Source organism: Tachysurus fulvidraco, chromosome 17 (genome assembly GCF_022655615.1).
Source record: "Tachysurus fulvidraco isolate hzauxx_2018 chromosome 17, HZAU_PFXX_2.0, whole genome shotgun sequence".
Taxonomy (NCBI): domain Eukaryota; kingdom Metazoa; phylum Chordata; class Actinopteri; order Siluriformes; family Bagridae; genus Tachysurus; species Tachysurus fulvidraco.
In genome coordinates, this window is record NC_062534.1 from 17,707,669 (window position 1) to 17,734,531 (window position 26,863).

Below are 26,863 nucleotides of genomic sequence, written 5' to 3' on the forward strand. Positions count from 1 at the left end.
ACATGCCATGTGTTTTAAAAACATTGAAGAAGTTGTGATAAATCTACTGAGTTTTTAAATAATTACTATTTCTATTTGATTTATTAAATGCTGTTATTTACCAGCTGCTGTGTTCTAGTGAAATTCAGTGGTCATTTCCCATTTTTTTTCACTGTGAATTTGTTATTCATTTATTTTAAAATTCTTGTCGTTTTATCATTCAACACATTGTTTATGATTGTGAATTGTTCATTTTCATGTAATCAAAGATGATCCTGAAGATGAATTTGAAAAATGAAAGAAGAAGAAGAAGAAGAAGAAGAAGAAGAAGACGAAAGTGTTTAAAAAAAAGGTACAAGATTCAACAACATATTTAAGACTATGGTAAGTACATTTATAGAAATTTGAAATCTACAAAAAACAGACAACAAACAAACAAACAAACAAACAAACAAACAAACAAAAGCCTTTCAGAAGAGCCTCTCCAACCTGCTGACCCGTGAGGGTCATGTGGATTAGCTGGTGGAGGTGTTTATGATTGGCAGAAGAGGAAAAAGGAAAAGCAATTTAGTTGTCAAAACCCTTAACAAGTTCAGGCCTGAGGGATTTTCCTGTAGATTATTGTTTCTCCAGGCTTTTATCCTGTGTATCTAATATCTTAACACAAGTGCAAGTGGAAAGTCCAGGCTTTAAAAATAACACCTGCTGAAATCTGATGTGAAACCCTGGTGTCCATTCAATTAAACCTGGGTTTGATTAGAAATATTTACAGGTTACACCCCACATTAAAAAGACATGAAAATACCTATTTCGTTATGGATTTTATGTGCATGGATTGAGCTGATTTAGCTAAAGGTGAAGGACTACTCACTCACTCACTCACTCACTCACTCACTCATTCACTACCGCTTATCCGAACTTCTAGGGTCACGGGCAGCCTGTGCCTATCTCAGGCGTCATTGGGCATCAAGGCAGGATACACACTGGATGGAGTACCAACCCATCACAGGGCACACACACACTCTCATTCACTCACACACTACGGACAATTTTCCAGAGATGCCAATCAACCTACCTTGTCTTGGGACCGGGGGAGGAAACCGGAGTACCCAGAGGAAACTCCCGAGGTACCGGGATAACATGCAAACTCCACACACACAAGGCGGAGGCGGGAATCGAACCCCCAACCCTGGAGGTGTGAGGTGAACATGCTAACCACTAAGCCACTGTGCCCCCCTGAGGGATTACTGTAGATCAAATATTTATTCACCATCTACAATCAGTTCTCTAGGAAACATATGTCTTGTAGCAGACAGTTAAAAAAATTGGAATTATAATCATGATGCATTTCATTGATTAAATAGCAGACTTTAAAATGGTGGAAGTAAGATGTGGAAATAACAGCAGGCAGTCATGTATATGCTCACAGACTTTCCACAAATGTGCTTTCACCTCAGAACTGAAAATAATAGGTTTCTGGCTAGGTTGCCTGTAGGCCATGACAGCAGATTGCACAGTATACAACCTTGATGATCCTTGATCACCTTAAAAAAATTTTCCCCCTGAATGACTCATCAAATAACTACCACAAGGCCTGGTATTGATAGAGGAGAGTTGTGTGGGTGTCAATTAGCTCTACTTTCCTCTTTTCTCTGTTTAATAACAATGTCAAGAATGGTAACTGATCTATCAGACCTCAATACACATTTTCAGCAATTTCACACTGTAGATAGATAGATAGATAGATAGATAGATAGATAGATAGATAGATAGATAGATAGATAGATAGATAGATAGATAGATAGATAGATAGATAGATAGATAGATAGATAGTTTCGAATGACACAAATACACACACACACACACACAGAAACCAGGATACATCTTTTTCCACCTTTAATGTGAAATATCAACCAAGAAAAAAAACAGAAATGTTAAAAAAGAAGAGCATCAAATCACATGTGTGTACAATATTTTGTTTAAGCACCATTACTCCATATCTTGATTTAATCATTTTTTTCAACTCTTTCATGCAAAACTCCTCCAGATCCATCAAATGCAAGGGGTCTATTGTGCACAAGCCCTTAAATAATTTTACATGTTTTTGGATTGGATTTAGGCCTGGGCAAAATGTTGAGCTTCTTCTTCTAAAGTCACTCCTTTGTTGGCTTGGATTTGTGTTTTGGGTTGTTGTTATTACGCTTCATCTTCATCTATCTAACAGAGGGTTTGTGCTAAAATGGATTGATATTTGGAGCTATAAATGATTCTCTCTATTATGAAGAGTCCTAGTCCCAGCTGAAGAGAAGCAGTTCTATAGCATGCAGCCACCACCATGTTTCACTGGGTAATAAGCTGCATTGTATGTTATTTATGTAGAATTATTCCCAACAAGTTCTACATTGGTCTTTTCAAAACTTAACACATTTGTGACAATATTTTGCAAAATCTAGGCAGGTTTGGACAAGAAAGGGAAAAAAAGAAAGGATTTTGATGAGAAAGGCCTATTAATATTGCCATCCTCATTTATTAGTGTTCTTCTTTTTCTTTTCCTCTTGGTCAGTCTTTGTAAATTCACTGTGGTGTGCCATTTTCTCCAATTATCCATGATGGCCTTCACAGTGTTCCATGTTACATCGAATTTCAGGACATACAGTACCTCTCACCTGATCTTTGTCTCTCTTGACAAAGAAATACCTGCCTTGTAACATTAGAGTATCCCAGTCTAAGCATTATACAAGAGTGTTACCGCTTATGCAGCTCCTTCCTCCCCAACCCTTGTATTTGTTTTTCACTTGGATTTTGTTACTTGTTATATCACAAGAAAGATTTATCTTAGTTCTATTTTTTACACCTTAAAACCCTGCCCCACATTTTAACAGTGGGTGTCATGCACTGATGTCTGAACAAACAAGGGAAATTGTTGAGGAGATGAGATGCAAAAAGAAGAGCAGCTGGTTAAGGTGACGGATGAGTAATGGTACAGAGAAGAAGTGTAGAAGAGGTATGGAGAGATAAGGCCAGGCAGTAGGAAAAGCAGAATAGAGAGGAATGAGAAAAATAGGAAAAGAACTAAAAAAAAAAGATATTTCAAGTAAGACGAGGGTCGCTCTAATTGCTCATCAGAGACTGGACAGAGAGTTCTGCCTTTTGTAAGCAGATTCACAGTTGCTTTAATCATCTGAACATTTCAGAGAGAAAACAAGGGCTTTGACCTCTCCATTTTCCTCATGGTGATCTTTAACCTACAAAGAATTAATAAGAAGTATAAATTAAGCAGTAGACTAGAATACTGTCTTGGGACCAAACAACACAACATCACTTTCATCAATTTATCCATTTTCTCTACTGCTTATTCTACCCAGGGTTACAGGGAACCTGGAGGACTCTGGGCAGAAGGCGGGGGACACCTTGGATGAGGTGTCAACCTGTCTGTCGCAAGGCACAACTACACACTCACACACACATGCTAGAGACTTTTAGAGATGCCAGTCAGCCTACAACACATGTCTTTGGACTGGGGATCCAGCACCAGCATGTAGGTGAATTGACTCTCACAACATACTCTTCACAGATATAGTAGTAGTGGATAGAAGGTACAGTATACAAAACCCATATAGCAGATTAAGCCACAAAGGATTCGGGCAAGGTGCTTATTCCCAGGAAGAGGAAATACATCATGAGATGTAGATATGATTTTTCTGTCCTGAACTGAGAAATGAATGGCTTGAATGCCATTGAATGGCTTGTTCCTGTATGCAATTTTCTATCTTAAGTGCATATAACCGTTGAAATGTTTGGGATCACTTGGATCTCGTGTTTTCCAGTGCACCGGAGCCTCTGACTCCTTTTTCTGTTCTGGTAAAGGTAAAGTATATATAAATATATATATATATATACACGTATATACCTTTATATAGTGAGTGTCTGTGACTGTATTTATTACTTTAAAATAATTGATTTTTAATTTAGGGAAATATGCCATATTGATTAAAAAAATACAACAAAAACAGCAAACAAACAAAGAAACAGAGTAAATGAAAGGCACTTGCAGAGATGAAATGCAACCAGGAAGACTTGCAGTTCTAGACAAGTGATAATAATTGCAATGACGATTTGTCTTGTGACTAAAAAGGGGTCTGCTCAGTGTCGTAATTAGAAGTGATCACACTACACACAAAGCCTGTGATAACACTTGACATTTCAGTGGGAGAAATTAAGATTTTGGGCTTTTTTCACAGCAAAAGAAAAAGGCCAGAGGCTTTCAGAGTAAGACTGATGAGCGGGCACTTAACTCAGCAAGGCACACCAAATAGCAATCAGGAGGAAAGACATTTCTCAGCTCATTCACACAGAGGTACCTCTGAAACTCAGCACTTGGGATGTATGGAAGCCCAGAGGAATCAACTGGCAAGACCTGAGAATTTATATAATACAGTTAGCAGAAATAATACTGATGTTTTTCACACTGTGGGCTTGTATTTGAGCCATCAGCGGTCAGTAGTGGCTGCATTTGATGTTCTTTTCTAATTGTTAGAAGGTTATTCATTCAAATTTAAAGTCACAGCTAAATTCTCAACTTTGGGTTGGCATAAATTCATAATATAAATATCATCTAAATACTATATTTTACTTCTGTAATTCACAACTCAAGCTTGTGCTCAGGTCTTTATCAGGGAACATATGAAGATTTCAGCAGGAAGGAATTAGTGTAAAGGAGCTCCTGGATGCTTAATTCCACACAACTACAAATTGTTGTAGGAAGGACATTATTTACATTTATATTATTTACTGTCCAGTGTCACCCAAATGAGGATGGGATCCAGACTTGCTCATTAGGAATCCATGTTAAAGATAAATACAATTTTTATTTTGTTTCTTTGCTTCTGTAAAGCTGCTTTGAGACAATGACAATTGTTAGAAGCGCTGTAGCAGTAAATTGAAATTAAATTAAATTATCACATATTCACAGTGTTTGCAGTTATCTAGGTCAGACCTAAGACACCGTCCTTCTTTTAATGTTTTTATACTCAAACGTCTGATTAATTATTATATTAAACAATCCTTAGCTGTTCATCACTATATAGATTCTTAAACACCTTCTAAAATGACACGGACCTCTAAAGAACATTTCCGAATAAATCACTGTCACTCATAAATAAATTCAATCATACTCCACTGGTCTCGTCTGTTTCTGTCCACAAGCACAGAAAGTTGATGACTGAAACTATACAGACTGAATTAAACACAAGTAGCACCACTGATATGTGCACACAAACACACACATACACACAAACGAATGATGAGGACAGTACAGATTTTCTCATTTATCTTCAGCTCCACAGACAATGTTGTGTATAAATGAATGAATTTATATTCAACACATCTGTGTGGTCTAGCAGCTTCAACGTAGACTACAGCAGGACTGAAGAAAGGAGTGAAAGAGTGGTGACACGAGAGTGATCAGGAAGAGGAACGAACGAGAAAAACCTCAATAATAAGGATAAATAACAACAACAAAAAAAAGATAAAACTTCCTGGGTTTTCAGCTGCACGTTGTTTTGACTCCATCTCAATTGTGGCTTTGTATTTAGTCTGACGAGCACATGTTTAGGAAGCAAGTTGTGTCCACGTCCGTCAGCGTCTGCAAACACAAAGTGAAGCCATATGCGGAAGTCTTCAGCTCTTCCTGCACTCACCACCCTGCCATCCTTCAAATCAATCATCTTCTAAACAAAAAAAAAACAACAACAAATGTTCTGTGAAAGATTAGTGATGCAGTGATCAGCTGACCCAAACTTTCCATGTATACATCTGTGTATAAAATATCTTCTCATGGCTGAGTGGTGAGCGCTACATGATTGAGTGTAATGAGGGTAAATAACATGAAGGGGTGTATAAGATGAAGCAGCCGACACACATTGTACATTATATCCCATCATCTTTAATTATCATCATGTATTAGAGCTGTCACATAGCAACAGAAAAAGTAATCCACATAGCTCCCTGAAAGAGAAGCCTTACATGAAAAATATCAATCTTTATATCCACCAAAATAAATACTGAGTTTACAAAATTTTTTGTACAACTTATGGACAGATTTACAACACATTCATGTTTTAGAACTTCTGCCTTCAGGGTTTCATACACAGTGGTGTTTGTGTAAGTGTGTGTGTGAGAGCGAGTGAGAGAGAGTGGGAACAATATAACAATACAGAGAATGGGTCTTTAGGGCAAGGATACACAAAAGAAGTATCCTTGTTCATTCCTCATGCCTACGTGAGCTTTCATGTCACACTATAACATCGCTGTAATGCGTCACCCATAACAAGATCAGAGAGTCGGAGAATTACGAAGCACAGTTCAGTAAAACTGCATTGCTAACTCGCAATAGGTATTTGGCAGCCATTGTGGGAAAGCTTTCTACACACTTTCGGATGTGTCACTTCACGTCTGTGCCCGACACGCTGAGAGTCAAATGCATGCTCATCAGCAAACTTCACACTGACACTAGTAAAATTATGCAAGTGATTTGTTTTTTCTTTCATGATTGCATCTGCTACTAAAATTGCTGAGTGCTCAGTGACTCATGGTCAACGGGTGCTACATAATTAAAAAGCCCGAAGTATCAGAGTGGAACAGGAGCATTAAAATAATTTTCCAGACTGCTTGTTGTTAATTAACATCCTTCAAAATCACTTTTTAATACACAGCTGTCAAGCCTGCCTTGGTAATTCTGAAGTTGACGTTGCACCTACTTATCCTGAGTACCGTGAACCGAAGAGCGTACTTTAAAACTAAGCTGATTCCTATGTACATCTTGGGAAATTTTGTATTCTGTACCAAAATGCACTGGAAGAAGAAGAAAAAAAACGAATTAAACGCTTTACTACATTCTCATTAAATGAAAGTTCCAAGCTTCACAGTCAGTATGAAATTCTGTCTGGCAGTATTTTCTGAAGTTTTTAAAAAAAAAACAACTAAAACTTGTATGGGCACAAGGTGATTGTGAACGTCTAAGTGATCCTGAATATCTTAATATCTCTGTGGGATGTTGCGTACACTGTGCAGTCCAGCATTTATTCTAACTGTTAGAATAATCTCCAAGAATAATACCTCAGACTTGAAGCAAGGGTTCATAAAGATCACAACCAGATTCCTCGCATAAATTATTCCTATTTACAGCAAATTCAAAGCAGACTTACGTGCCAATCTCTGACCTTCAGAATATAAAGACCACCTGCTAAAAAAAACAACACAAAATTATACCTTTTGCTATCCACCTGTGAATGGTTTTTAGCTTTGTTGGCAAAAAAGGATAAAACACACTCTGAGGGTTTCCCCCTCCCCATCATGTACACATGTAGCTAGCTGTACAGGGCATATGCAGAGCACATGGAGCTGTTTGTTCACGAGCTTCCCTCTCTTTTTGGGATAAAACAACACCAGCACCACACTTAACACTTTAACAAACTGTCACATTTAAGGAATTTTCCTTGTTCTTCCTTTAAAAATTTGGTCTCAGTTAAAATATTAGCAACAAGAATACTGTATCTTTTATGAAAACTGTAGTCAATATCTTTTAAAAGTGCTATAAGTGCTTTAATTGCAGAAGAGATTATTATGTAGAAATAAAAACAAAGCATGATTGGAATAATTATTCTGAAGGGTTTTCCATTCGCTTTTTATGTATCTGGATGAAACAGTGACAGATCAACCTGTAAGTAAATAACCTGCGTCGATCCTGTGACAATTCTTTCATCGGAAGTTAAAGTCTCTGCTGAGGATAGCTGACACTGAACATTTTGCAGTTTTATGACATGATGTTTATGATGATCTCATTGGAGGCTCGGATGAAGACTGAAAAAAAACCCTAGTCTATAGGCTGCTTATTTCAGGATTGATAGAAGTAAAGGTTTTGCCAGATTTGTGATTAGCATGAATTTTAGGAAGACAATCGGACAACGTCTGAAGCACACGGATATGGTTTTGTTCTGCAGATTCATAAGAAATGATACATGTTGGATGCACGCATATCGGAGGCATCCAGGATTAAACCAGACAATGCACTAGATGACAATGACTGTATAAATAAATGTTAGGTGAGGTGAGGTATGCAAAGCAGAACCTTGGTCCAAATGAACGTAGAGAACTTATTTGATGCTCATAATGCAATAAACATGATCAGAGAGAGAAAATGACATATCTGAGTGGGTTACATCATCTGTTTAAAAAAAAACAAACAAACCCAACAACATGGATTTAACAAAGATACTCAAGTACCATCATTCCTGTCCAAACAATGACCTCAGTTTTGGATCCATAAGAACTAAGGACTATATTTATGTAATGGAAATTTTTTTTAGAGAACATGAATTTGTTTTCCTGCTCTTAATATCACCCAAAGGCACGTTTTCTGTTGTCACTTGTCTGTCAGAGTGGATCAAAAACAGCATGGAATTGTAAATTAATTATTTGCCGAACATTATTTTTCTATGAATGAACATTTTTATACATACTGTAAAAACTGCAAAAAAAGAAAAGAAATAATTGCATCAGCAATGTGAGACTTAAATAAAACCAACACAATTTAACACGGTGTGTTTGTTATGCGACTTTTGTGCCACAGAAATGTTCTCCTGATTGTAAATTCTGCTTAAATATTTCTCACAAAAAATGTGTGTGAAACCATATTTTGGCATGTTACTTAATCATAGTCACAGGGGAACAAGCGGAACTCGTTAACGGATCTAAACCTTAGAAATAATTAAATCCTTAAATATAAATCAAATACCTTTGGCAACATTGTTCACAAGATTTTAGGGCATATAACTCAGCTCAGTCCAGCACTCAGTAATTTGTTCCTGGACTCCACTGTGTGAGTTTGCACTGCAGATTTGAGGGGGCTGATGGTGAGCGATGGCACCTTCCAGTTTCTGCCCTGATAAAATGTGATCAGAAGCAGGATTCCTGTGACTCTGTGTCATTCTGCACTGACAGTTTCTCCTGTTCGACGTTGTTCCCATTGTGTAAAACTGAGTACCTGGAAGTAAAAAAAAAAAAGAGTTACTTTTTTGTAATCAGATCTTCTCTCCGAGTCATGTGAGCGGCTCTGTTTCAGTGTTTCACTAGGGAACACTGCAGTGAGAGTAATGACACTGTAATGGAGCAATGTATGAGGTGAATCGTAAGTGCATTGAAAACATTGACATGTCTCCCATATCCACCCACTACCGCTGTGTTCAAAATGGCACCGTAATCACTATTTCCAAAGCTGGATGATTGGGAGCACAACATGTAAGGACTATTATATCACACAGAACAGAAGGTGATAGAAGTAAATACAGGGTATAGATTCAGACACAGCGTATGTATGCCTCGAAAAACTCCTTTTAATGAAAAGCAGCAGAGCTGAGTAGGTCTGTATGAGACTGGGGAAAAAAAACAGAATCAGAAATTCATTAAATGGACAAATCACAGTTTTTTAAGGCATGATTGGAATTCTATGATTACTACTGGTTTAAACCACCTTTAAAATGGCATAATGCACTTTTTATCCCACAGAAGAAAAGTGGTATTATTACAGCCTTGATCATGTAGTGTGTCAGAATTCATAGCCATCCAATTTTTCCAAATGCTTCCTTAAAGGAAAACTCTGCTTTCTGACAGTAGTAGTTAAAACACTGCTGTCTTAAAGGTCTTCAATAATTTAGGACGGCCATTTCCGTGAGCTACACATGCCTTTGCTCAGTGCTTCCGTGGATATTACATATTTTATAAAACTGCATATGACTTTAATGCAAGCAGACATGTGGCAATATGTGCATTCTGGGGAAGTGATGAAGGATATTGGGAACTCAATAAATTTGACCTGCAGACAAGCGAGACTCATAGGTATTTTTCCGTTATTTTTTTCTCAATTTGAATATTATATACTGGCATACTGTACTTACTTCTTAGAAATCATATGCTGAGATATTTCTCAAACATGCAATTATCTTACAAATCAATGATTTAATCCTTTGACATTTAATTATTAAAAAATAACAATTATAGACTTTTTATTATTATTATTTTTTTTTATGAAACCTCTGGCAGAAAGTCTTTATTATTAGCTGGAACACACTAACAATGAAATGTTCTTTGGTGAACATTTATATATGCATTCAATGCTTTCCTGAACGCAGTGAGTGTTTGCTTGGGTGGAGTATGAAAGATTGTACAGGTAGTCGTTCATTTTATTATATACTAAAATTCCTCCATCTGGGGTGCTGCAATTCTATTCCAAAAATCACTGTAAATGCTTTTGTTTAGAAATGAGCAAACAGGAGATGATTCCTGACAGGAAATTGGACGTAAAGCCTTGAAACCCTTCATCGACTCAGAAGTTGCTAATGTGCTAGAGCTTTTCAGTAGAGCAAGAACAAAGCAGAATTGTTGCCACATTTCTACTATCTTACTGAATGCAGTGTTTGTAGTGGCTCAATTCTACATATTCATTCAGAGGAAACACTGTGCTAAAGTCGCTTAGGAATGAATGTTACCTGAAATGTCAGATTTTCCAATACATTGCAGAACTGCAATAAACAGGATGGACAATCCAGTCTAAACATTAGGCTTTTTTTTTTCTCTTTGTCCTACACTGTGAACTTCTGAGGTTTGCTGGGAGAGACTGAGTAATGACAGTTGAAATTTTAATCAAACACATTAGTCTTACTGAAGAAAAAAAGAATATCAAGAGACTTCAGTGAAACAAACATAAACAGGGTTAAGGACCAGGCTCCTTCTGTGGATTGTGTTAGCTTCTGTGTATCATCTGATATAATATGAGTGTGAAAGGGAAACAGACAGGAAGAAAAGATATAGAGGAAGAGAGAAAAATAAGTGCTAGCCCTTTTTGAGGTAGTTTGCATGACTGCAGCTCAAACGTTCCCCTGTCATTATTTGAAATCTGCTGGTTTGGTTTCCAAAAGTCCATTGCAGGCAACGGAGCAAAAGTGTGGGAAGAACATTCATCTCTCTCCAAGGAGCTTCTTTTAATATAGAATAATAAGAAAAGCTTTCTAGGGATTTGCTCTGCTCTTGTTCACTCAGTCTGTGTGAAAAGTTCACATTCATTTCATTCAGCCACGTTCTCCTAAAACTCTTCCTCAATAGACTGACAGCGTTTAGAGACCCTCTGTGGATACGCAATACAATGAGTTGAGGAAGGTCATGAAAAGGTCTAAATGAAAGCAAAGGTTCAAACACAGATGAAATCACTCTTGTTAGCTGAGCAGTTGGCTTATAGCAAAGAGTGTTTTAGTGCCAAGTGAACTATCTGAGTTTAGTCACGAACAATGAGAACAGCATTCCAGTGCTCTACAGAGACATGTTGCCTGAAATATTGGGGGTTTATTCTAAGCATTAATTCAAACAAACACATGAAGAAAAAAAATAATAATAAAACAACATATGTAATATATAACAAGGAAAATATCAATCAGAATATTATAAAGACATTTTAAATTTCTTTAACACACAGGATCTCTTTTACTATATTTCTGCATTTTCTGGATATCACAAGGCAGATTTAACCCTGGACAGGATGCCAGTCTATCACACCAGCACACGCATTCACACACTACAGACGATTTAGCGCTCCCAATTAGCCACTCTATTTATTTATTTAATAAAAAATTACTGATTGAATAATATGCTTCAAGATGAATTCATGAATAATAAGTAAAGGGTCTAAGGGTTTAAAACGTCAGCTTACTATTTACTTACTTTTTTAAGACATTCAAATATTATTCAGCAAATACGACCTGCATCCCTCACGATAGTCCACAGATGCTCAGATGTGAAAGAAGTGCTAATAAAAATCTTTCCAGGATCACAAATAAAAAAAATAATTAGTCTGGTTAGTTACAGTATATAATTTTATATAGTAATCCCAGGCGCATTGGAAAACATTTTAAAATGGGAAGTACTTGAGGGAAACACCATCAGCACAGGTGGTTAACACTGGCATTTATGCAAGGAAAACAAGCAGAACCATAAAAAAAAAAAAATTCTACTAGACATTAAAACGCTAAAGGATGATCAGTTAGTGCTTTCAGACTTATACACTGATAGCAGGCATCTCTATTTCCTCTGTGTATTGATACTATAAAAAAAGTCAGCTGTCAACCCACAGACACAAGCACACATTTATAACCGAAGCGAAGATCATTAAAGTTCCAGCTTTATGTTAGATACTGAACATGTTTGGAGAGGACAAAAGGCATTGCGTGGCCTGTAAACCTCATTTATAAGGTTTTCTTATCTGCCCAGAAAATTGACTTGTGATGCAGTGTGTGATACTCACTGTGTTATATCAGTGAGAGAGAGAAAGTAAAATCTAAACTGGAGAAAGAGAGGGTCTGAGGGGTCTGGGATTAAGCAAGACAAGGCAGCCAGAGATTTTGACTGTGATAGAAACTTACTCCATAAAATGATACCATCTGCAATTTCAAGCTTATTAGTGGGAAGGGGCAATCTATTTCCAACTCATCTAGATAGATGTGGTGCAGCTGGCATCAGGGATTCGGACTCATTTCAGCCGAGTCTGGATCAGGAATGTGGTGTTTGTATGTAATAAGAAGAAACATGATGCACTGTTTACAGATGGCTACACTATTTTTATGAAAGGAGTAATAATATGTCATATCATATCATATATCATATCAAATCACTTGATAAGCAGCTCTTGATTCAACACGTCTGTGTATAAAACAATACCACAGACGTGCATAATAAAGCACGTTGTGTTTTAAAATTTAACTCACTTTACCTGAGCTGCAATTTAAGGTGTGCATTTAAACTTATCAATCACACATCTTCCAAACATCCTGTCCTAAAAAGTAGATTCCTTTTCATTTCCAATCAGGAGAAGCTACAGAGGAATGAAAACAATCTTCTCCTTAGCATGCCGACAGGCAAACAGCTAGGCTATTAGCTTAGCAATGCGTCTTGTGCATGTCAGCCACTGATGGCCGGGGTGTGCGATGGACTGAAACACTACTGTGTGATAAATCCTCAAATATGAGTACAGTACACTGATGCCATTACCAAACTTTAGTATCAATCTCTAACATTAGAAGAAAGGAAAAGGCCATACACATACACATGCAGCATTTCCGTGCTGATTTAATACAGCACAAATAGGTGCGTGCGATTGGGAAGTTCATGGTGACAGACTTGCAACTTGACTGTGGAGTAATCAGAATTAATACACATGCCTGCGTGACTGACAGCACAACTAACTAACAAAAGACACACCCCCCTTAAAAATCTGGCCATAGCGCTAAATTTTAATTACCCATGTATAATTTTGTTAAATTCTAAAGCACAGATTTATTTTGGTATACACTGTGAGGAGTCTGAATGGATCACGCAGATACTGTGCCACTGTTAAATTGCAACTATTGGACATCTAGAAAGCTGATTTCATCCCTTCCAACAGTAAGACACCTTCCTAAGCAAACATCTTCATACACAAAATCTTGTACTCTGGACTCTGTTAGCACTGCCCCATGAGACAATATTGGAAGGAATTTTTAGAGTCTGATTTGATCCTGGTGTTATTTTGAAACAGCATTTTTAACAACTAGGACCAGTGTAGTGTCATAGCTATTGATTGCTACAGTTTCACCTTTTTGTTAAAGGCATTTCTACTCTTTTTGAGATGAATCGACATCCAACATCACATTTCCCAGCCTGACTGCTTCATACCAAACTGCTTTGCCCTGTATCTAATATAACTTCCATCCATCACACCAGCTGGCAGAGATATACCAGACGTGAGCCTAACATTCTGCTCTCTGTCTCTCTGAAGGCCTGCATGGGTTTGCAAATAAACAATATATTCTAAAGTCTAAACTGACATGTTGCTCTTTACAGTAAGAACTCTGCAGTGAGAAATCTGTGATCAACAAATTCTTTACCAACATTGAACACACACACAATGATAACGGGACTGATTATTTGAGAGGTGAGTTACAGCACAAATAAAGTGTTCCTTATCTAAAATAAATAGAAGATTTGGAATGGAAGAAGGAAATGTCAGGAGAGACAAAAACAGAGGTGAAAAAGCACAATAAGAGCCCACAGAGGAAAGAAGAGTACTAGCGTTTACCTAAGGGGTTGACTCTTTATACAGCATGAGAGCAGGACAAGAGGTCTGTGTAACTCATGTTTAATTCAGTGCATAAACCAGGCCTAATATTGTAAGAAATGTTCACAAGCATACCTTGTGAAATGGTCAAGGCCAGGGCTTTATACATAGATGGCAATGTGGAGCATTCATTTCTGTCCTTTTCATGCCAAAACTAGCCCAACACATAGCAGAAAGCTCAGAATACCCTCAGATGAGCAGATAAGTTTACCATGACAACAAACTCCAGCAGGTACATGATTAAGTCTGCCAGCACCTCTTGCTTTTGCCTTTTGCAGAGCAGCAAAATCCTTTCAGATAAATGAATACCGCAGGAGGCAGAATACGAACTTTAATGTGACTTTTGGAAATCAATCTCGCCTCCCGAAAGGAGATAGTCTGCTTATAGATCTGTATCTGCACATATTTTCACCGCATATCGAGTACTACACAAGTTTGTTGAGTTTTCCTGCTGCCTGGCTATGATGAAAATTTATTTAGGCAATAAAAACATATAAGAGGAATGCTACATTCACTGGCCACTTTAATAGGAACACCTGCACACCTTTTCTACTCACCCGGGTTGTGAGTTTATTATATGAGAGAGATTATATGAGTTACAGTAGCATTTCTGTCAACCATTCTGTGCAAAATCGTTTGTGTTGTGGTAAAAGAAAAATCTAGGAAACGAGTGGTTAATGAAATACTCAAACAAAGCCATGATCAGTCAGTGAGATTAAATTATCTCTTCGTCCTCATGTGTAACTTGACCATTAACTTAAGCTCTTGATGCGCATCTGCATGACTGTAGATAATTGAATAAAAGAGTTCAAAAAGTAGTTAGTAAGTATAATATATTTTTTAACAACTTCAATGCAACAAACGCCCATTATATAAAAAATCAATCAAGCTGTTGTTTTAATACTTAATACAAAAGCTGGCAGCGTGATGTTTTGCAATTATTTTGGCAAATGCTTTGGTCACTGCAAAAGATACATGTAGCACACAGACCCTGGGTAGTAGAAAAACAAATTTCTGTCTAAATAAAATAAAGATATTTTTACTTGAGTAACTCCACATATTTGAGAGTGTGAGATTACCGCCATAAAAGGCAGACACACACTTAACCATCAGGGTGCCACTGTTTCTTTACTTCGTCCTGCTGCTTTTCTTGGACCACTGGGATACAGGCTCATTTTCATGCTGCATTGCTGTGTTTTTTTTTTTCTTTTACAAGGCACAACTGGGAACAGTTAGACTCTAATATCTGTCACAGACTTTCTTTTTACTTAAAACACGCTATTAAAGCCTGCTGTAATCCCATGTAATCCCATATGGCTGAGGCATTTATTTTCATCCTCTTTTTTTTTTTTTTTACAAAAAAATACAACTTAAAGGTTGCAACTGAAAATGTTCATAGAGGTTCATCCAACTGATTGTCATGACAGACCACACATAACCATTTAAACAAACATCGCATCATCCAAACACACCAGCCTTGAAGCCAAATAAATTTACTGGCAACACACACACACACACACACACACACACACACACACACACACACACACACACACACACACACACACACACACACACACACACACACACACACACACACACACACACACACACACACACACACTTTTAATTTAAGTCGCTAACCACATGAAGCACATGTACAGGAGGTCTTTTACCATACTGCACAATATAGTTAATAAATAAAGTGATGAAGTATTAACAAAGTGATGAACAGGACAAACATTTACCCTGCTTCCAACTTTTAAACATTAAACAGTATATTTCATAAGAAACAATAAATAGAATTCATTAGAAATATATTTCAGCATCCGAGTGTTTAGGTACATCACTTTTGTTAGTATTCTTCAGTGTTATGTATTATGTATACTCTATGACAGTGTATAAATACTGTATGTAGGTTCTAATCACTGGAGGTTAACTAAAAGCTGTAAGTTTACTAAAAGAAATAAAGCTGTCAGAAAACTATAGGAAATATCAGCACAAAAATACCTCAGAAATCATGTGAGCCATGTTTTTATATGTTTGTATCTTGAGCGCTGGAGGAGGATGTATGAGTAGAAGCTGTGAGTTTAATGAGTACATTAAAAATGATAAGAAATGATGATGTAGTTGGATTCTTTTGCTTAATATCCGTATAGCAGACTGCGCTCTAGCACAGCAGTGGCTGCAGATTTCCTGTATGGCATGAATGAGAAGCTGTGTGGAAAGAACACATACCGCCAAGCAACCACACGACCACACATAACAACCTGACAAGACCACACGCTTCCCTCAATGTAAACACTATTGAGTTTAAAACTAGATAAAACACATCTGTACACTAAAGCTTACTTGGGACGCGTGCAATGATCTACAAATTAAATTACCATGCCCTTTGGAAAGCCCACACATATTCAGTTTGTTGTCCTCACATAAAAATCATACAAGAATAAATTTCATTCACTTATTCATTGATTGATTCATTTATTCATTCCAATTGAGTAACTGTTTATCCTGGTCAGGGTCATAGAGCATCTGGAGTCTGTCCTAGGAACACTAGAGAATTTTTTTTTTCTAGAGAAAAGTCCTAGAGTCACATAATAAATTGCAGATAGAAATTTTTAAATACTCCATGTCGTAAACCAAAGGCCACATATAGTGTCATAAACACAAACGCATATTGGCAGATGTCATACATTATTAAGGTTTAAATGCTAAACCATTTAGTAATTTTCACAATTGACAGTGCTTTGAAAAACTTTGGTAGAAAAACAACAACAACAACAAAAAAAAAAAGAAAGAAAGAAAAAAAAGAAAAACAACAACAACAACAACAAAAAAGACAACATTATTATTATTATTATTATTATTATTATTATTATTATTATTATTATTAGTAGTAGTAGTAGTAGTAGTAGTAGTAGTATTATTACTGTTGGGGACTGTTTGGGATTTTATCTTATGCTGGGGTTGTGCCATAAAGGCATATAGGTAATAATGGGCCCAATTATCAAGTGTCTCTTTGTACGGAGGTAAAGAAGAAATAACACATTCACCCGGCAATAAATTTTAAGACCATCTTCTCTATCTGATTTCACTTCAGTCCACTGAGCTTGATGTCTTTTTGCAATGTTTACATCCCCAGGCCTCTCTAGGCCACTTGCTGCAACCAACTCTCTAACATTCCTTCTATTGATTCATTTTTCATAACCCCATATGTATTTGCAATGATGAACAGAAGTAAACTTTAGCAAGGAGCACAGAAAATCCTGTTCCTCCATACTTACTTGGCATGCTGAGCAGTGTACATCCAACCAAGAAGCAAAGACAAACAAATCAATCTGCATACATTAAAATATTAAGTAAGGAGATTAACGTCATGCATTAGAATCATGGGGGTGGTAGTTCAGTACATATGGCAGTACCATTCAAAGAGCTATGACAACCATGATGCTTATAGCTCTGTAAATGGCGCTGCTATCTGCACCACACATATCGAGTCCTTCAGGGATCTTTGCTGGGTTCTCCTGTTTGGTGGGCATGCAATAAGCTGTGAGCAGTCAAAGGGAAAAAAAAAAACATTATAAGTGCAACACCAGTCTCTTTTTTAAACATAATAAATGGAAATAACCTGTAAAAGCTGTTCATACTGCAGATGCTAAAATCAAACGTAAAGAGAACCAACCATAGTTATGAATTTATGGAGTTCAAATGTAATCCAACACTATATTTTATTTTAAATTTAGATTTTATTTTTGTATACATCACACATGGCAGTGAATGAAATTGCATGGAAGCTAAATAACTGATCAACTAATGAGGATCACTTGTCTTTTTTGAGTATTTATTTGTGGCAAATATCATTTGTAGCTATAAGATAATCTTGTTAGCACCACAAACAAATACTGTAAGAGTCTAATTGGGGTTAAACTGAATTATTAATCAGATAGGCCTGTTAGATACAGGCACATTATAAGAGGCACAGTACTTGAATTCGGACTGAATAAAAAGGGTAATGACTGAAAAAATAAGCCATTTTCATCTGTTGGAAAAATCCAATCACAGTTTCTTTTTTTGTGGAAAAAAGGGAGCTCATTTGAAATCATGTACATTATACATCTTCATACTAAATGGGCTAGGACAGACTTACTGAAATTTTATGACAAATCAACTAGTTTGACATACAAAAATAGAGTCTCAGTGTCCTACACCTTAATACTAGTACACTAAGACCAACACCTAATCTACAAAGGGTAAAGGGTATATGGGTACATTTGCTTTAAATCAATTTCTCAATTTGCTAAAAATCACCATGGTGAAAGAATGAATTAATACACACTAAATATGGGCAAAAGTATGTTTACCCTGACCATCTCATCAATACTTCCAGATATAGTCCCCCTCTGCTGTAATCACAACCCCCAGCTTTCCAATATACTTTGGAGTAAGGATATTGGGATTTGTGTTCATTCATCCAGGAGAGCATTAGTAAGGTCAGGCAACGATTTTGGTCGAGGAAACTAGAGTGTGTGCTCCATTTCATCTCAGGGTCTTCCAATCCAGCCTTTACAAACCATGTCTGCATGGATCTAAATTTACATTTACATTTACAGCATTTGGCAGACGCCCTTATAGCGACACCCATAAGTGCTTAAATCTCTATCATCGGATACATTAATGCTGGTTCATTAGGTTACATACTTAAGATACCATGAGTTTAAAACATTGTTCAAGTTGCAATAAAAGAGTGTCAGTTTTTTTCTAGTTTTAAGCACAGCAGCACTGTCATGCTGGAACATGTTTGGCCTCTTAATTCTGATGAAAGGAGATAATAATGCTACAACATACAAAAGCATTCTAGACGATTTTGTTCCTCTGCCTTTGTGGCATGAGTTTCGTGTAGACCTGCGTACAGGTGTGATGGTCTGGTGTCTACAATCTTATATATAGGATATACAGCCATATAGTACATACTGTATATTAAACAAAATAATCTGTCTCCACTTTAAACTTGGAAAAACAGTAAAACATGGCTGCTGTCTCAGAATTTCATCTTAAACATACAATAGAGAAAATCTACAAGAATCAATACACTACGAAGAAGCATTATTCCTGAGCTTTTAGGTCATAAAATAAGCCTCACTTCGAAACTTAAGACTTTACTCAATTTTACTGTCAAGGGAAAAAATTGATAGCGTGAATAGCCTAGTACCTTTTATATAAAAGCAATACAGTGAACTTTTCAAAGATTTTAAAAAGAGAATTAAGAGATTCAGAGATGCAGGTCACAGTATCATAGCTTAGATCATGACATCGACCTTTCCTGCATTTGTGGAACTGATTGGAATCGATAATGTGGCTCCACTCGTTAAACCAAACATCTGTCTTCAGTAACGTCAGCATCAGCATCCATAAAAAGCACTGACTCTATCATGACATTTGCACTGCTAAATTTAACCCAGACAACAATCTGGAATGCTTTAGGCAATCTTAGCCTCCTCGTTATTCCTATCATGGCCAAAGTAAAAATTGACTGTGATTATACAATGACACAAAGGACCAGAAATTTGCATCCTGGAGCAGTTTGAGATGTTTTTATAGATTAGTGAAGACACTAGAGGCTGGATTTCTATATCTATACATAAAGTCATTGTTGGTAATTGTGGGTATCAGTATCAGTGGGTATCATAGAGGCCAGGTCCAACTGTCTTTCAAAGATAAAACAACAGTATTTCATTTTTTTGTCAATAAATGTATTAAAGTGGATTATTTGTGGAAGTAAGGTCATTACTAATAGTCTTAAGAAAGATGCACAGAATGGTGTGAAGAAGCAGGTGGGATCGGATTCCTTTTTAGCCTGTAAATTCATGCAGCCTATCAGTAACAGTCATGTCAGGTAATTACAGAGTAAAAGATTTCCATTTGAGCTCATGTTTTCCAGGCCACTGACACATCGGCAACACATGATCAGCAGTGATTAATTTGTGTGTGTGAAATACAGGTGCAGGTGTAATAAATGTGCCTGTGGAGGAAAAGTTAAAAGTAAATAGACTAAGCACAGGTTTAGGGAAGTCCTATGAGGCCATGCATTATTACATTTTTTCTTTCTTGTTTTGTCATGATCATGATTAAATTTTCTCATGATCTCTGCATGTACCCCATTGTTATATGTAATGGATTATTAAAACATTAAGAGATTATTCTCATTAATTCTGTCAACCGTTTTGTATTCTTTTTGTCGGGCATTTATTAAAAAACTGATCGTTTTGTATTAATTTACTGTCCTGGGATGTAAGAGCTTGCGGACGCTCGCTTTCCTCTTTCAGCATTATTAACGCTAAGTATCTAAAAGCTGCTCTCCTACAGTACAATATACGTACAATATATTGTGCCGAGTTGACAGCCTCGGCTCAAATCAACCTTTCTGGTAAATCTAGCAGAACTACTTTTTGAAATACCTGATGAAATAATCATTTAGGAAAGGTCACTTATCCTTGCTTGATATCATAATAACTGCATCAAGTCAGACATTTCCTTCAAGCTCAAAGGGCAATCTAATATCCATCCATAACAAAAGTGCAGCGAGAATAGGGCCAGTGCTTTGAGTCATTATTGCATCAGAAAACATACTTACAATTAGAATTGTAACTCAATCCATAGATTTTTAAACATCATTAAAAGTTATTCATTCAGTATATAGAACTACTTATGATCATCTCCATTACCCAAACCAACAAACCCATTCAAAACCTTTGAGAGCATAAACCCCATCTGAAATAACATAACGCATTAATCTTTAATGATTTGTTTTTGTTTATTTAGTTTTTGCTTGCTTCCATCATTCATAAAAGAGCATAAACTCTATGTGATTTCTGAGATGTAAACAAACAGAAGTAATACAGAAACTTAAATTTACTGTGATTAGCACAGCCCTTCATAAAGCTCTGTTTATGTTACGCTCCTGATATTTATAACGTTTATAATCTACGTTCCCAAGGATACTTGACTTGAGCACTTGTCTGGAAGCTAAGCTGGCATCCCTCAGATACATGGCATCTAAACATATATCTATAAAGATTTCCTGTCTTACACTTTTCCTTTTCCTTTTGTCTTACAGATTTACACTTTTCACTAAAATTAAGCGAAGACTTTTGTTTTCTAGAACTAGTTGAAGCCTTATTCAGAGTTACTGTGAGTGTGTGAAGAGAGGAAGTAAATTCACTTCCTGGTTGAGGTTCTTCAAACCTAACTATGGACTCAACCCTGTTTGAAACAAAAAACTAGCTGTGTTGTTTCAAACCTAACTATGGATTCAATGCTGTTTGAAACAACAAACTAGCTGTGTTTTAAGCATTATGTAGAGTTAAAGAGCATGTGCAGTAAGGTATAGCAACCTGCCACTTACACAAAATGTCACTGGGTTCCAGGTATTATAATACCAAATATAATTCCCTTTAAATCTCTTACCCGCTGCTAAAGCCACACTTAGTCAATTTCTTGTGAATTCTATAATACCTTGAATTTTAGATGCAGACGGGTGGGGTAAAGGGGTCACTGTCTGCAAGCAGGGGTGTTATGTGCCAGCACTGCCAGAAGCTTGGCTGTGTTCTGATTACAGATTAGGTTTCAACAGATTGGCAGAGCGGATAACCGTCCAAAATGTGGTCACCATCGGATGACCTTAAACTCTAGAAAGCACAAGTTGGATGCCCTTAATTACACTCTTTGCATATATAGTGACCCTCATCCTGCCATTCACCAAGAGTTCCTGCATGGTTAGATACTCAGAAGCTAAACAGATTTATCATTTGGATTCATACCTTGCTTTGCTAAGTGTGCCAATGTTGCTCAAGAGCATTGAGCACTGAGGTGCTAAGACGTGCTCATGGCTTATTAAAGACTGCTGGTGTGGTAGTGTTTTCGTTTGTTTGTTATCATTAAAGCACCATACTGTACATATCCATACTAAGCAACCAGGATTCTTTAGTTTTTTCAAGATCATCTGAGTGTGAAATTGCCCATAAAGAGCAACATAAGGTCCAGGTACATACTGAGCATTGAAATCTAATGCACTAGGACATGAACTAACACACAAAAAGCTTTCTATGTGCGGCATTTCTATTAACATGTACATTTTCTGGAGCTCAGTAATAGCTAAATCTAAAGCTAAAGGTTATCCCCAAAATGCAAAAGAAAAAACAGCTGTATTAAAAAAGTCACTTAAATACAAAATGCACACAGCTTAAAGGTAAAGCATTGTACTGCATACAGATATACAATCAGATGCTTTACTGACTCTGAACGCAACAGGGTCAGCACAGTGAAAGAACAGGAAGTGTGTGTGTGTGTGTGTGTGTGTGTGTGTGTGTGTGTGTGTGTGTGTGTGTGTGTGTGTGTGTGTGCTTGTGCATGAGTGTTTGTTTGTAAGTGAAAGACTCACTTGTGTGCTCCTCACACAGCACTAGACAGGAACAGGCTTAGTGTTGCAGAACCAGAGCAGGAGTTTAGAAGCAGAAGAGCAGCCGCTGGAGCAGAGAGCAGACGGGACAGAGGGCAGCAGAGAGGCACACATTTGGAGAAGAAAAAAGGGAACCATGACACGAAGGAAGAGGAAAACAGAAAAGAGATGAGGAAAAGCAAGTTAATACATCAATATCCAATTCTACACAGTTTAAAGGTTTCTTTATGCGGGTGCACTATTAAAAATGTTCATCAGAATTTTCTTTCCGGTGATATATCTCAAATACCACAGTGATATTAAATTCAGAAGGTGTGAGTTAAATTTCTATAACAGCATGTCTCTAACATTAGTTCTGGCTGTAATTCAAATCAGGCTTATATTAATGTCCATGATCTAAAATATTATTGTTCCTAATTGTTCGTTCAGTAGAACTTGTATGGCTGATGCGTCACATAATTAAGCGGAATCTAAAGTCGAATATAAAAATAAACTGATTAAGAAAATATGTTGCTATTTAACAAAGAACAATCAGCCTCCTTTTAATAGACATTTATATAACGATTATAAAAGGAGTCTTGAACATCATTGTGCTATAACTGCTTGACTCATGGATGATTCATAACATTGCATATATCTATAAATGGATCAAATGCAGGTTGTGTCATTTACTAAGAAACTAAAACTGTAATTGTTGGTACACGGCTATGAGATTAGAGGAATAACACTCTTCAACATGCCCAGTCATGTTTTAGTCCTTAATTAAAAGCTTATTTCTCTTGTTTATTGTTACAGCAATTAACCAGTCAATAAATTATTCAGTCATGAGGCAAAACCAGTGCTTCATATTTAATTAATTTCAGTATTCTATTTTTCTTAACAAACCCTAACGAATTCATGCTTCTCTTCAGTATCTATGACGGCTTTGCTTTGGAAATATATTTTGCAAAGGAAATTGTTGATACCACTACATCATTGATTGTATGCTGATTCCTTTTATGCTAACAGATTGCTGTAGTTTTTATTTGATGAGCAAATACAGGTGTTTTCTAGGCAATGAGGAAAGTCACTTAAAATCCACTTTGTTTAAGGCAGCTCATTTGTTGATTATATAATAGGCGCAGCAATCAAACTGCATGTAAAGGTCAGCTGGTACAGAAATAGTTCAGAAATATGTGCCAAACACAAAGCAATGACTCACTTCTCTCCAAATAGAAGGTACTGTCTGCCATTTACTGAAATATCCATGAAGCCCGCCCTAAAAGAACCCAAAGCCGAGTGGATTTATTTATTCTTCTGTACATCTACTGTATATCCTAAACAACTTCCTTTTTGCCTACAGTTCATCTGGTAGACAAAATATCCACAATGCTCAGTATGAATTGGATATAGATGCTATATGCACTGCTCGAATGGTTTGTCTTGTTTACAGTAAAGCTGAAGTGACATATCATGACATCTGCACATGACCAGAGAGCTCTTTGTAATGTACATCCCTGACATGAATGCTGAATGCATGTATGTAATGCTGTGTTTGATCATCTGAGATAAATCAACCCAAAATAAGTGCATAATGTAATTCGTATGTTTAAGGTTTATCAAAGATCAAACCAACTAGGACACAGCTTCGATCCTTTCACTGTTAATATCTGACATGTGCATCCTTTCAGGCCAGGGCTACATCAAGCAAACATCTGTCAATGGCTGTTCAAGAGCGATGAGACTCTTGACGCCTGTTTCACATTACATGTGCGTATTAACTAATACTGCCAGTTTAAATTGCAGAAATTGTAGAGCTTATAAAACACTGGTATGTTTTGCCCTTTATAAGCTGCTCTTTTACGACCCCCTGTAACATGTACAGTTAACAGATGATCAAAGTTGTGTGGACTTTTTTCCTAATAAAATACATGCAATATCTGTTACACACACAAAGTCACACACAAGCAGCCAGTGTTGTATAAAGTACTAGAAAGCAATACTTGAGTAAAAGTACAAGTATCGTACTAGAAAAAGCCAAAAGTTATGGTATTATTAAATGGCAAAAGTGGACACCAAAATGTTATGCATGATGTAATGATGCCAGTCGAATCAAATCAGTTCATGTATGTGTGCATTCTCTACTAACAGTGTGTCCAATGAATGCAGTCATTAATAAACAAATATTCACAGGACAAAGACCGAATCAATAAATGTTATTTTTATTTAGTATTGAATGGATTGTTTGCATTAATATTTTGTTTGTGCTATCAACTCTGGTAATAAGAATAGTGAAATTTCACTGCTTTTGGTTGCCGTCTTTGCAGCTTTGCGATTAACATTATACATAAATGCCTCCAGCTCTGACTGCGCGCATGCACGTTGCGCGTGCCTGTGCTTCTCCCTAGAGCGTGCATGCGGACGTGCGTAATACAATCTAGGAGCAGTGATTCGCCAAACCTCCCTTATTATAGTCGCACACATTTCTTCTGATTTTACTTTACGAGTAACGAGTAATGAAGATGCTTAGTGGAAATATAACTAATAATATTAGTACACATTTTATCTAGGAAATGTAGTGGAGTAAAAGTGAAAGTTGACATAAATTTAAATAGCGAAGTAAAGTGACATTCTACTTAAGTACAGTAACGAAGTAACTTCGTTACATTACAACACTGCAAGCAGCCATAAATCTCTGAACGTCTAATGTGCAAATGTACTGTTGAAGGGTGCCACCCTGGTGTTATATAGCTAACCTACACTTCACATAGCTCTTCTACATCATCACATCCAGAGATAGAGAAAGAAAGAGATAGAGAGAGAGAGAGAGAGAGAGAGAGAGAGAGAGAGAGAGAGAGAGAGAGAGAGAGAGAGAGAGAGAGAGAGAGAGAGAGACAGAGAGACAGAATGTATCAGCCTTTCAGAAATTCAGTTTTTCTTATACTGTATAATTAGTGCCAGGACATGTCAGAATCTTATGACCCCAAGACAGCGTCTTTAAGACGTCTTCTGCTGTGGATGAGAATTGTTAATGTTATCTGAACACTACAGTTCACATGTGTGGAACTAATTTCCCTGCTATACTTCCAGACAATTATGAGTATGAGATGTCAGTGGAATATATCATGTGCAGCAGTGAAGTCCTGTGCAGTGTCGGTGTGTTATACCTCCAGGGGTTTCTGTTTTCAAATGGGCTAGGAATTCTGTGATAAATGTCTAAAGTGTTTATGTAATCACACAGATTCTAATCTCCCAAAGTGCTAACTGCATGTGAACTCGAGTTTGCGTATAGTCATAAGATTCAGGCTGACATAAATGATTAAATCTCTAAATCACTAAAGAAAAAAAAGAAAACTTTCACGTAGAAATCTTAATGGTCAAGTCAAGAAGTCAAGAAGTCAAGAAGCTTTTTATTGTCATTTCAACCATATATAGCTGTTGCAGTACACAGTGAAATGAGACAACGTTTCTCCAGGATCAAGGTGCTACATAAAACAAAGACAGGGCTAAGGACATGTAAGTAGTCTTAGCCACATAAAGTGCAACTGTGCAACCTGGTGCAAACAGTGCAGGACAAGACAAGCAAGACAGTGCAGGACAAAAGACAGTGCAGGACAAAAAACAGTGCAGACATTAAGTTACAAGACAATACAAAAAGTACAAAAAATGCAATACACAGAAGACAATACACAGTAACAGAAACAGCGCCGACCGACCGGTGTAAATACTGAATGTTCAAACAGTATTTTGTGCAGTAAAAGAATGAACAGCAGCAGGTTCTTAGCAGCAGGTCCTTTGGATTATATATGGAGTTGTGCAAAAAACAGCAGATGACTGAGATATTGTCCAATATGTGCAAAAACAGCAGAAAAGTGTGCAAAACAGTGTGTGTGTTTTGTGAGGGTCTGTGCAGTCCATACAGATGATATGTGTGTATGTTGTGCTCAGTATAGTACAGTTCGGTTATTGAGAAGTCTGATGGCTTGTGGGAAGAAACTGTTACGCAGTCTGGTCGTGAGGGCCCGAATGCTTCGGTACCTTTTTCCAGACGGCAGGAGGGTGAAGAGTGTGTGTGAGGGGTGTGTGGGGTCATCCACAATGCTGTTGCCTTTGCGGACGCAGCGTGTGGTGTAAGTGTCCATGATAGAGGGAAGAGAGACCCCAATGATCTTCTCCGCTGTCCTCACTATCCGCTGCAGGGTTTTGCGATCCGAGATCGTACAGTTCCCAAACCAGACAGTGATGCAGCT

The 26,863-nt window shown here is 37.1% G+C and overlaps 1 protein-coding gene across 3 annotated transcripts in view; it reads right to left on the reverse strand.

Moving 5' to 3' along the window:
• Positions 1-5,903: 5,903 nt before the first annotated feature.
• Positions 5,904-26,863, reverse strand: part of htr4 (5-hydroxytryptamine receptor 4) — a 73,742-nt gene continuing 52,782 nt past the window's right edge. For 2 of the 3 annotated variants that reach the window (XM_027136006.2, XM_027136008.2), the window contains one exon: positions 5,904-9,022. In XM_027136006.2, coding sequence (XP_026991807.1) covers positions 8,935-9,022 — 88 coding nt within the window. In that variant the 3' untranslated portion in view covers positions 5,904-8,934. Of the gene's footprint in view, positions 9,023-22,616; positions 22,702-26,863 lie in introns of all 3 variants that reach the window. The other variant, XM_027136007.2, reaches the window with a different exon arrangement.